The 12,039-nt window shown below is 43.2% G+C and overlaps 1 protein-coding gene across 6 annotated transcripts in view; it reads right to left on the bottom strand.

The window, feature by feature from the left end:
* MAP7D1 (MAP7 domain containing 1) overlaps positions 1-12,039 on the bottom strand; it is an 85,019-nt gene that overhangs the window by 47,499 nt on the left and 25,481 nt on the right. For all 6 annotated transcript variants that reach the window (XM_058195419.1, XM_058195415.1, XM_058195418.1 and 3 more), the window contains 2 exons: positions 1,804-2,223; positions 1,493-1,561 (listed from right to left, as the gene is read on the bottom strand). In XM_058195419.1, the coding sequence (XP_058051402.1) occupies positions 1,493-1,561; positions 1,804-2,209 (475 nt within the window). In that variant the 5' untranslated portion in view covers positions 2,210-2,223. The remainder of the gene's footprint in view (positions 1-1,492; positions 1,562-1,803; positions 2,224-12,039) is intronic.

Below are 12,039 nucleotides of genomic sequence, written 5' to 3' on the forward strand. Positions count from 1 at the left end.
GGGGATCCCCATTTTTTTGGAATCTATTCAAATATCTTGAATGATGGACTGAGGGGGATGAGAATTAACTAAATTTTTCTACAATTCTGATAGGAAAATAGAATAGAATAGAATAACAGAGTTGGAAAGGACCTTGGAGGTCTTCTAGTCCAACCCCCTGCCTAGGAAGGAAATCCTACATGACTTCAGACAAATGGTTATCTAACATCTTCTTAGAAGCTTCCAGTGTTGGAGCACTCACAACAAGGAAAGTTATTCCACTGATTATTTGTTCTAACTATCAGGAAATTTCTCCTTAGTTCTAAGTTGCTTCTCTTCTTGATTAGTTTCCACCCATTGCTTCTTGTCCTGCCCTCAGGTGCTTTGGGGAATAGCTTGACTCCCTCTTCTTTGTGGCAACCCCTGAGATATTGGAAGACTGCTATCATGTCTCCTCTAGTCCTTCTTTTCATTAAACTAGACATACCCAGTTCCTGCAACCGTTCTTCATATGTTTTAGCCTCCAGTCCCCTAATCATCTTTGTTGCTCGTCTCTGCACTCTTTCGGGAGTCTCCACATCTTTTTTACATCATGGCGACCAAAACTGAATGCAGTATTCCAAGTGTGGCCTTACCAAGGCATTATAAAGTGATATTAACACTTTATATGATCTTGATTCTATCCCTCTGTTTATGCAGCCTAGAACTGGGTTGGCTTTTTTTGCCAGCTGCTGCACACAATGTTACACTTGATTTGCAGTGATGGGTTGTTGTTATGTTTAACTTTCAACAACACTAGAATTCATCTTTTTTTTTTTAGAAAGGGGAAAGGAAGAAAACATTTATCAAGTAAACGATAAATTCAAACTTTGGGATTCACAGGAAAAAAAGATCCCAAAGTCCTTTCCATGACTTAATATGTTCTGTGTAAATTCAGTCATTTGGAGATATTTTCCCACTTTCATTCTCCTTTCGGGAGAAAAGAATGAAAGGACATTTTATTCACAATCAATCACAAACACTAACGTGTCTTGGCCAAGAGTACAACAGAAAGAAAAGCATGTTAGTCTTGATTTTTTTCCCCGTTAGGCTTAGACTTGAAGAGAACAAAGACAGAATTTCCTGAATCTGGAGTCTCCTTAATTGTCATTGGGTAACAATTCCCATCATCCCCATCCTCTGTGTGGAGGGCTAAGCAAGATAGGAACCTAGTCAGATCACGCAGAGAGCACCAGGTTGAAAAAGAAAGTGAAATAACTAGACCATCAATCTGGATTTGATGGCTTGACATGGCTCAATGAGATGACTCCAAAAGTCGTCTAAATGCATTGGATGGCAGCTCTCATCATCTCCACCCTTTGTGTGGAAGGCTGGGCAAGATAGGAACCTAGTCATGCCCAGTCAAACTGAAATAACCAGACTGTAAATCTGGATTTCAAGGCCTGACATGGCTCAGCGCGATGACCCCTTCCATGAAGTCTGTGGTGCAGATGTTAAATGGCCTCCTTCTTACCCAGATGTTTGGCTCGTTCTTCACGACGCTCCCGGGCCATCCTGTGTCTTGCTTGGGCCTTCTGAGAATCTGAAGAAAGAGAATCCAAAGGCATCAGATGAATGAAGGGGACGTCGGATGGGTTGTGAAGATGATGGCTAAATTAATTTCTTTGCTTCTAGAGAAAACAGTATCTATACTTATGGATGACTGGATCTATAGACTTTTTGGCACAAAATGGAAAAATCGCCCTTATGATTTGTGGGCAACAGTGTCCTAGGCACCCCCGAGATTCCCCTCAGTAGGTTGGTTCCACCTACAACAAAACCTACCTTGTTTTGCCCTGGGAGTGGGTGAACCTTGGGCAGGGTGAGGCTGCTCGCTCTTGGGGGGCAGGCGGGCACTGCCACGCGTCTCCTCCATTTGAGGTGGACTCGGGGCTCCAATGGGTGGGGGGCGATCACTCTTAGGGGGCAAGATCTCTGCTTCTGGAAGTGGGACAGCAGGCAGGGGGCTGGGCTGGCGAGTCTGGAGGGCAGAACTTGCTTCAAAGACAGGTGTGGTGGGGGTCTTGGCACCGGGGAGTTCATTTGGGGCTGGCAGTGTCACGGCTGCAGCTGGCAGAGAGGGGGCTGCTGGATGGAAGGCTGGGGGGCTCCGGCGGCCCAGCTGAGTCTCTGCCTTCCCCACCAGGGGAGCCTTCTGTTCATTTCGAGGTGACAGCATCACTTCTGACATGGTCCGACCGGAAGCTGAAAGACAGACATTGGCTGGCTCAAATCTCATTCAGCTGCTGCTGATACGATCTAAAGTTACACGGTTATTTTAAAAGGGAACGACAAGCAAAGGGTTGTCCATGGATGAGGGACCATGAGGAAAGCCTCATGCTGTGGATTAGACTAGCACAGTGTTTTTCAACTTGGCAAATTTAAGAGATTACAACTCCCAGCATTCTCCAGCCAGCTACTTTTCTGTTTATGTTTTTTTTCCCCTAGTTTCTCTTTTGCCGATTTCTGTTTTTCCTCTCTAGTCATTTCTTAGGACTGATTCATTTCACGACAAACTTCTCCTAAAACTAAACTAAAATCCTACGGCATCTCTGGACCCCTCCAATATTGGATAACAGCTTTCCTGTCAAACAGATAACAAGTGGTCAAAATAGGCAGTGCCCTATCAAATCCTGTTCCTGTCAACAGTGGCGTTCCCCAAGGCAGTGTTCTTGGACCAACACTCTTCATATTATACATTAATGATCTCTGTGACCACATTAAAAGTAATTGTGTTCTCTTCGCTGATGATGTCAAACTATTTAACAGTACCAACAATACAGCTACTCTTCAAAAAGACCTTGACTTTGTGTCAGAATGGTCTAAAACCTGGCAACTCCAAATCTCAACCAGCAAATGCTCTGTCTTACATATTAGAAAAAAGAATCCAAACACTAAATACAAACTCGACAGACATTACCTTACAGATGAACCCCACCCTGTCAAAGACCTTGGAGTCTTCATATCCAATGACCTAAGTCCCACTGCAACTACATCGCAAAAAAGGCATTAAGAGTTGTAAACCTAATCTTACGTAGCTTCTTCTCCAGAAACACTACACTACTAACCAGAGCATATAAAACATTTGCTAGACCAATTCTTGAATACAGCTTGCCTGTCTGGAACCCATACCACATTTCAGACATCAATACAACTGAACTGTCCAGAAATATTTTACAAGAAGAGTTCTCCACTCCTCTGAATACAACAAAATACCTTATGCCACCAGACTTGAAATCTTGGGTTTAGAAAACTTAGAACTCTGCCGCCTCCGACAGGACCTATGTTTAACTCACAGAATCATCTATTACAATGTCCTTCCTGCTGAGGATTACTTCAGCTTCAATTACAACAATATAATAGATACAAACTTAATGTTAACCGCTTCAATCTTGATTGCAGAAAATATGACTTCAGTAACAGAGTTACTAATGCTTGGAACACACTACCAGACTCTGTGGTATCTACTCAAAATCCCCAAAGCTTTAACCAAAAACTGTCTACTGTTGACCTCACCCCATTCCTAAGAGGTCTATAAGGGGCGTGCATAAGAGCACAAGCGTGCCTACCGTTCCTGTCCTATTGTTTCCTTTCGTTATATCCAATTAATATAGTTATTACATACTTATACTCATATATATGCTTATATATTATATAGTTATTTCATGCTTATGCTTATATATACTGTTGTGACCAAAAAAAAAATCGTTCCCTCCTGCACAAGGGCTTCCTGAACTCTGAATGACCCCAACTCCCCCAGAAGCCCCCCCCCATTTTTTGTTCCTTTCAAGGCACCCTCCACTACATAGAGTGAGCAAAGGGAGCACAGCTGACTGGAGAATTCTGGGAGTTGAAGTCCACTCATCTTAAAGTTGCCAAAGTTGGAAAACAATGGACCAGAAAGTTAAAAAACAACAACAACCAGCCCCCAAAGAGGGAGGGACAAACCATCTCCTCAACACTATGAAGAAAACATGGTCATCAAAGCCTCCTTATTGTGGGTACCCAAGACCGCCAATCAAACATTGTGCAAGCTGCCTATAAAACCTCCATTTGCTTTCAGAAGCATGGCATGACTAAAGGAAGCTGCCAAAGACCACGCGCACAACCCACAGCTTCGATGCAGGTGCCATCTTTAGAGGTGAAGCCATTCAAACTTCCAGCTGGTCTGTCAAACATCATCTGACCTAAGACAGGTATGATTTTCATAGTTTGTTTTTTCTGCTCTAGTCATTTCTTAGGACTGATTCATCTCGTTCTCCCTTCCACAAGGGCTTTTTGAGCTGTTAGTGACCCCAACTCCCCCAGAAGCCCTCCCCATTCCTTTCCTTCCAAGGCACATCCAAAACCCATAGTTTGAGGGGAGAGAGAGAGAGAGAGAGAGAATGAGAATTACTAGTTTTGCTGATGCCCACGTATGTAATTCCTCACTATCCTTGATTCCGACAGACATGCCTGCACAAACACACCACACCACACACACACACACACATGCAAGCACACTGCTCCCCTCACAGCAGCAAGGCCTTTTCAGACAACAATTAAGTAATGCATCAGGAATGTCCAGCCGGAGACACCGAGAAGCCCAGAGAACAAGGCTGTGAATGTTGGTTCTGCCAAGGGAGGGAGGGAGGGAACAGCTTTGAGCTTCTACGGAAGGAAGGCAGACCAGAGAGAGTCGGGCGTGGGGGGAGAGGAGAGGAGAGAACAGGACCGGACAGCAGAGAAACCGTGGGAAAAATCTCCTGGGCGGGCTGGCTGGACTCGAAAAACCAGACGCAGTGGACTAATAACTACAGTGGCCATCCATCCTTTCCGCTAAAGGGCAGCCCTTAATTTCAGCTAACAGACTGCCCTTTGCATTGATGAAAACTTTCAAAAACTTTTGTCCTTTATTTTGGTCATTTTTACAGTACCCATGACACCACTTCCTGCAAGTCTTCCTTGTGCATGTGAAAAAGATGGAGATGCGACCGTCTTTTTAAAATACATTTACATGAGTTACTGTGTGGTTTTAAATATTTTTATTAGAAGAGTTTTTGTCAAGCTTTAGCTATCCTCTCTCTCTCTCTTATCTCTCATCTCTTATCTTATGTATGTATGTATGTATGTATGTATCTATCTATCTATCTATCTATCTATCTATCTATCATCTATTTATCTCTATCTTTCTAGCATCTTATGATAGATAGATGTCTATCTATCCCTCTTATTTATTTGTCTCTTATCTCTCATTCTCTCATCTTTCAATCAATTGTCTGTCTGTCTGTCTGTCTGTCTGTCTGTCTGTCTGTCTCTATCTATCTATCTATCTATCTATCTATCTATCTATCTATCTATCTATCTATCTATCTATCTATTTTACAGAGCCACCCATCTCACAAGGAAGTGACTTTGGGCGGTGTACAACAAAACTGAAACAATAAAGTTTTCCTTGGCTTTGCTCTTTGTTTCCTTTATAAAGCAAAGTTTAAACATAAACAATTAAAATATTGTATCCTTATGGAGTGCTTTCAGCTTTGCCCCTTTTTCAGACTCGCCCCTTATTCCCCCCCCCAGGAAATTATGGTCACTGTAGCCTAACCACCCTCGTGCAAGCCATGATGTCTGGAATGGGAAGGGAGCGAAAAAGAGCCAAAACAGACAATCTTAAAACCCTAAAATTCCTAAAGTAGGAACAGATCACTGAGCATTTTCAAATGGAGGGAAATATCCTTTCACCTGGATTAAGGTAGGTAAAATGAGGACCCAGAATGTTGGGGGCAATAAGTTGACTTTGTATATAATATACAAATGGATGAAGACTATTGCTTGACATAGTGTAAGCCGCCCTGAGTCTTCGGAGAAGGGCGGGATATAAATGCAAATTTAAAAAAAAAAGCCATGTTTGGGGTTCATACAATGCAACCAACTCTACAGGGACCAAGGTTAGACCTCACCAAGCTGAGCATGTACAGTACTAAAGTTGAGGGCATTCCATTTGCAGTTTTAACCCAGTTGAGTGGCAGAGTGGTGTGAATGCAGCCAGCCTGGAAGAGAGAAAGTGTTCCCCAACCAGGTAACCTCAAGGCATACTGAACTATATAATCCCCTCTCCCACACACGTACACACCCATAGGCATCCTGGACAAGGTTAATGGGAGTTGTGATCCCATGCATCCTGCAGGCATTAGTTGAAAACAAAAAGGACTACCTACCCCGTTTCCCTGAAAATAAGACATCCCCTGATAATAAGCCCAAGTGGGCTTTTGAGCGCATGCGCTAAAATACACGCACAGCCTGTCCCCGCCAGTTCCTCTGGTTAGATTAGGGAGACAGGGCTGGAAATCAGTAAGACGGCAAGAGGAGCCCCGTCTTGCTCCACGTGCCCCAAAATAATAAGACCTCCCCAAAAATAAGGCCAAGCGCTTATTTCGGGGTTCAAAAAAATATAAGACAGGGTCTTATTTTCGGGGAAACACGGTAATATATAATGGTGCAATCTATGACTGTTATGCAGCATCTGTTCTGTCTCCTTCCCCACTTTGGATTAATGAGCTGGCCTTCAGCCAGTGGATTCACGGCTCTTATCAGTCCTGGCAGAGAAATCGCAGCTGCCTGCCAAAGTTCAAACAAATGACTCACGTAGCAAGACTTTCAGCTCTTTTTGAAATGGATCAGCTAAACTTTGCTTCCCGTGGAGTGAGAGCAGTCCCAAAGCTCCTTATATATCCTGTGGGGTGGGGCTCCTGCCCCACCCTTCCCTTTGATGACGCCGCCTCTCTAATCTTCTGAAGCGCAGGTCAATCCAAGCTTGATTATTATTATCATCAGCTGGGTCTGAAGGCGTAGCCTGGGGAAGGGAGGAATCAGGGGGTGACGGCCTCATTATGTCCTCTGACTGGTCTGGTTCTGGCTCCTGGAGTCGAGCCAAAGGAATCGGTGCTCCCGAGGTAAGCCTTACTGGCCCTTCCCCCTCACTCTCGGAGTCACTTTCGGGCATGGGGCCAGGTTCGGGGGCTGGAATCACAACAGCATCCTTTCAGTCTGCCCAATGTGCATGTGGAGACCTTTGAGGGGTCACTGTGGGGTGCTAGTGTGCAATCCTGTTCTCCCTCCTTCTCCTCAACAACCTGGCACATTTTCCACCCGAATGAAACCACCCAGGGCGTTGCTAACCTCATTGCCCCGAAAAAGCCAAATGTCAAGTCACTTCTAGAGAAAATTGTATGGATGGATGGATATGTCCACGAAGTTTCCAGGAGCTGGGCTCCAGCCAAAATAGACTAGGAATCCAAGATCCACTGTGTTTTGCAGAAGCCAAGACTATCGATGTAAAGGATCCTGAGTTCACAATTTGTGCCAGAACTGACTGGGGGGGAGGAAATCAATAAAAAGTTTGTTCTGCCAGTGTTTTTCAGCCTCATTCTCTGTAAACATTATTACAGTTATGAATTATTAAGTCTGTCATTTCACAACAAGAACCCAACCCAACAAGAAAGACACAGACTTCAGAGGATAATTAGAACTGCAGAAAAAATAATTGCTACCAACCTGCCTTCCATTGAGGACCTGTATACTGCACGAATCAAGAAGAGGGCCGTGAAAATATTTACAGATCCCTCACATCCTGGACATAAACTGTTTCAACTCCTACCCTCAAAACGATGCTATAGAGCATTACACACCAGAACAACTAGACACAAGAACAGTTTTTTCCCGAAGGCCATCACTCTGCTAAACAAATAATTCCCTCAACACTGTCAAACTATTTACTAAATCTGCACTACTATTAATCTTCTCGTCGTTCCCATCACCCATCTCTTTCCACCTATGACTGTATGACTATAACTTTGTTGCTGGTAATCCTTATGATTTATATTGATATATTGACCATCATTTGTGTTGTAAATGTTGTACCTTGATGAAGGTATCTTTTCTTTTATGTACACTGAGAGCATATGCACCAAGACAAATTCCTTGTGTGTCCAATCACACTTGGCCAATAAAAAATTCTATTCTATTCTATTCTATTCTATTCTATTCTATTCTATTCTATTCTATTCTATTCTATTCTATTCTATTCTAAACATGAGGACATCAACTGCCAGCATTCTCCAGGGCTGGCTGGGGAATTCTGGAAGTTGAAGTCCACCTATCTTAAAAGGGACAAGGATGAGAAACACTGGCATAAGAATTTACCTATAAGGCATTTTAGCAATACGATTTATTCATGCTTGTGTCCCCTTTGTTAAAAGAACTGGGTGATAGAAATCTTTGCTTATCCACTTGGAATCTCCCAGAGGGTTTTCGCTGCCCAACTCTGATTCACATAGCTTCAAATGATACTTATGGAAATATGCCTATGTGTTAACAACAGGGATACCATTTGTTCAAGTGATTGGTGGTTTATTGGAAACTGGGTTTGATCAAACCTTAATAGTACCTGTTCAAGACAGGAAAGATGAAGGCTTAATTTGGGGGTCTGGAAGATTTTCCTTGACTTACAATCACAACTGAGCTCAAAATTTCCATTGAGAACCAAGACAATTTTTAAAGTGAGTTTTGCTTCTTTTCACAACTTTTTCTTGCCATGGTTGTAAAGTGAATCACTGCGGATGTTAAGTGAACCATGTGGTTGTTAGGTGAATCCCGAACCCGGGACAGTGCAACTCTCATAAATACATGCCAGTTGCCAAGCGCCAAATTTTGATCACGTGACTGTGGGATTGCTTCAATGGTTGTTAAGTGTGAAAATCCGTCATAAGGTACTAACGGCACTTCCAGTGCTGTTGCAACTTTGAACGATCACTAAACAAATGACTGTAAGTCAAGGACTAGGTGTATTGATTGAAAAACACTTGGGAGATGTAATTTTCAAACTACTGGTAAATTGATAAATTAAATCCAGTGTAACAACTTCGGGAAAGAAGACACTGATGTATAATAGGGAACAATTTGTCTCTGGCAACTGCTATTTCAGCTAGGATGAAAAGCCTTTTGGGGCAGAATATTCCTACTCCTTTAATGCAAGAATCAATCCCCATCAATACTTAAGTAGATAATAATTCAGATAAAAATTTATGGCATTCCACAACTTTTCCAGATGCCATTGGAGAAGAAAATCCTCTTTTGTTATTAGGAACCAGCATTTGTCACCCTCTTATTGACTCTGGCTGAGCCCCCATCCCAAATGCTAATATAAACCTCCTCGGATGAGGGACCACCAGGAATTCCATGGGTGAGACTGGATTTAAAAGAGGTCCCTTCAATTAAATGCTGCCTTCTTGCAGGACAGAGGAAATATGCCTTCCCTCTCCTGAATCCCCATTCGTGTTTCTTAATCTTGGCAACTTTAGGATGTGGGGACTTCAACTCCCAGAATCCCCCAGCTGTAAGATCTGTGGACCTCAAGCCCCAGAATTCTCTAGCCTAGCCAAAATGCTGGCTGGAGATTTCTGGAAGCTGAAGTCCCCACATCTTAAAGTTAGCAAAATTGAGAAACACTCATCCTCACCTTCTGGATCAGCATCTCCAGGACCCGATGGCACCCCTTCCCCTGGTGTTCCAGGAAGCCTTTAAGACCTGGCTCTCTTCACAGGACTGGAGTTAATGTGGGTGTGAAGTCAGGCCCCTGTGGCATTGTTACTTTGTTCTGTTTGTTATTTTAGACCAAGCTCCCTGCTTATTCAGATTTCAATTGTTTCGTTCTTTTTTATGGGTTTTGCAAGCAACGCAGAGTCTACTGGAGTGGGAGGCCAAATTCAATTGAATAAAAGATATTAAATATTAAATTAACCCGCTTTGGAGGGTCCAGAAAAGGACCCGAGCAAGATATTAAAGTCATAAGAATTAAACTGTCCAAGTTCAGTTGGGTAGATGCCAAGATTTTAAAGAATCTGATTCTTGTTAAGTTCAGTGACTCCCAACAATACAGAGGGACATGGAGAACTAGCCAGCGCCTTGAAAGAAATGAGCCCCCAACAGCAAAGACCTGAACAGTTTTAGACTCTGCGTTCCACCCAAATACTGCCTGCTCTTCCACAAATCTTCTGTTTCTATTTTAGGCTTCATCAATAGCCATGACATTTATGGAATTCTGGGAGCTGAAGTTTTTACACATTGGATCGAGAGTCCTCAGATTGCTGGAGATTGATCTAAGTTGGAAACACATTGTGATAATATGAAACTGGTCAAGGGAAGTGCTACCCACTCCAGCTATGCTTGGATTATTGGAAGCTACATGAGGCTTTCAAAGTTTTTTAGAGTTCTTCCTTCAACAGCCACCCCCAACCATAGCCATTTGGGAATTGCAAGGCCAACTAAAATGTCCACAGTCTGACACCTCATAATATCTGCACTTTGGCTCCCAAATTTCTCAGCACTGTCATGATCACTGGAAAATTTAGGGACGTCTTCCACTTATGGAAGGCACCCAGACTTGAGGAAAGCAGAGTAGAGTAGAGGGGAGGGGAGTAGAGTAGAGTGGAGTAGAGCAGGGGTCTCCAACCTTGGTCCCTTTAAGACTTGTGGACTTCAACTCTGGGAGTTGAAGTCCACAAGTCTTAAAGGGACCAAGGTTGGAGACCCCTGGAGTAGAGTAGAGTGGATTAGGGTACAGTAGAACAGAACAGTTTATTTGGCCAAGTGTGATTAGACACACAAGGAATTTGTCTCCAGTACAGAAGCATTCAGTGTACTTGCAAACAACAGAGACATAATAATACAACAACCAGTAGAAGTGGGTAATAAGAGATAATAATAGGATAAATAATACTACAATCACACTCTATTGGTTAATATACAAGGACATTAGACAGAATTTAATAGCCACTATATATTGACAAGTGCAAGAATTAAGTGTTTGCCAGAGTGATGGAATGAGGGAGGGAAAACTGTCCCTGTGTCTAGTACCATACAGAGGGAAGTAGCTGAAATGCTTGATGTCCAGGATGTGAGAGGTCTGCAAATATCTTCTCAGCCCCACTTCTGACAAGTGCAATATGGAAGGCAGGCAGATTGCAATTATTCTTTCTGTAATGTTAGCTATCCGTTGGAATCTGTACCTGTCCTGTTTGGTCGCTGTACCAAACCAGGTAGTTAGAAAAGTGCAAGTGACAAATTTACTATGCCTGATAGCAATGCAGCTGAAATCTCAGACACTGAGGAATCTTTCTCATTAGCTTCTCCTGAATGCTTTCAACTAGACGCACTAGAGACACAACCCAACAGTTAGTGCATGCAAAGTGTGCTCCTCCACACTGCCCTTCAGAGAACAGACACACAACCAATATACACCAGTCCATCAATCTCCTGACAGCTCCCTTTATTCCAATCCCATCACTTTAAACCTTGAGCGGTCTTGGCACTGTGTAATTAGGGAGTACAAGCTGCTTAGTCAACAGTATCATCCTACTGGATAATGATGGATGAGCCACATCTAGTGCAGGAAACAAAAGAAACTCAGCAGACAGAGCAAAGAGAAGAAGAGGTGGGAAGGGACATCGGCGGGGAGAGCAGAGTGACAACTAGATCAGGGACGGCGGTTGGCAAGGAGACCTGGAACCAATCATTCCCCCAAGCTTTTGAGAAGTAGATATGAATTCCTCTTTCTCAATGTAATTCTTATTCCACTACCAGATCCAGGAAGGTGACAAGAGAGAAAGCTGGACTTGCCCATGCATCATTATTAAATGCAGGACATCAAAGCTGTTTTTTCCCCTCCATGCAAAGAGGGCATTTGGTCCATCTATCAAAGTCATTTGAGATGGCCTCACTGCATGGGGGCAGAAGGAACCATTTAGGTCAGTCTACCAAGTCTGTGAGGTTTCCCACAAACTGAATATTTTGTTGTTGTCGTATCCAACTCTTCGCAACCTTATGAACCACAGCATGCCAGATTTCCCTGTCGTCCACTGTCTCCTGGAATTTGGCCAAATTTATGTTCATTGTGTCCAGGACATCATCTAACCATCTCATCCTTTGCCTTCGCCTTCTCCCTTTGCCTCCAATCTTTCCCAACATCAGGGTCTTTTCCAACAA

Source organism: Ahaetulla prasina, chromosome 10 (assembly GCF_028640845.1).
Source record: "Ahaetulla prasina isolate Xishuangbanna chromosome 10, ASM2864084v1, whole genome shotgun sequence".
Taxonomy (NCBI): domain Eukaryota; kingdom Metazoa; phylum Chordata; class Lepidosauria; order Squamata; family Colubridae; genus Ahaetulla; species Ahaetulla prasina.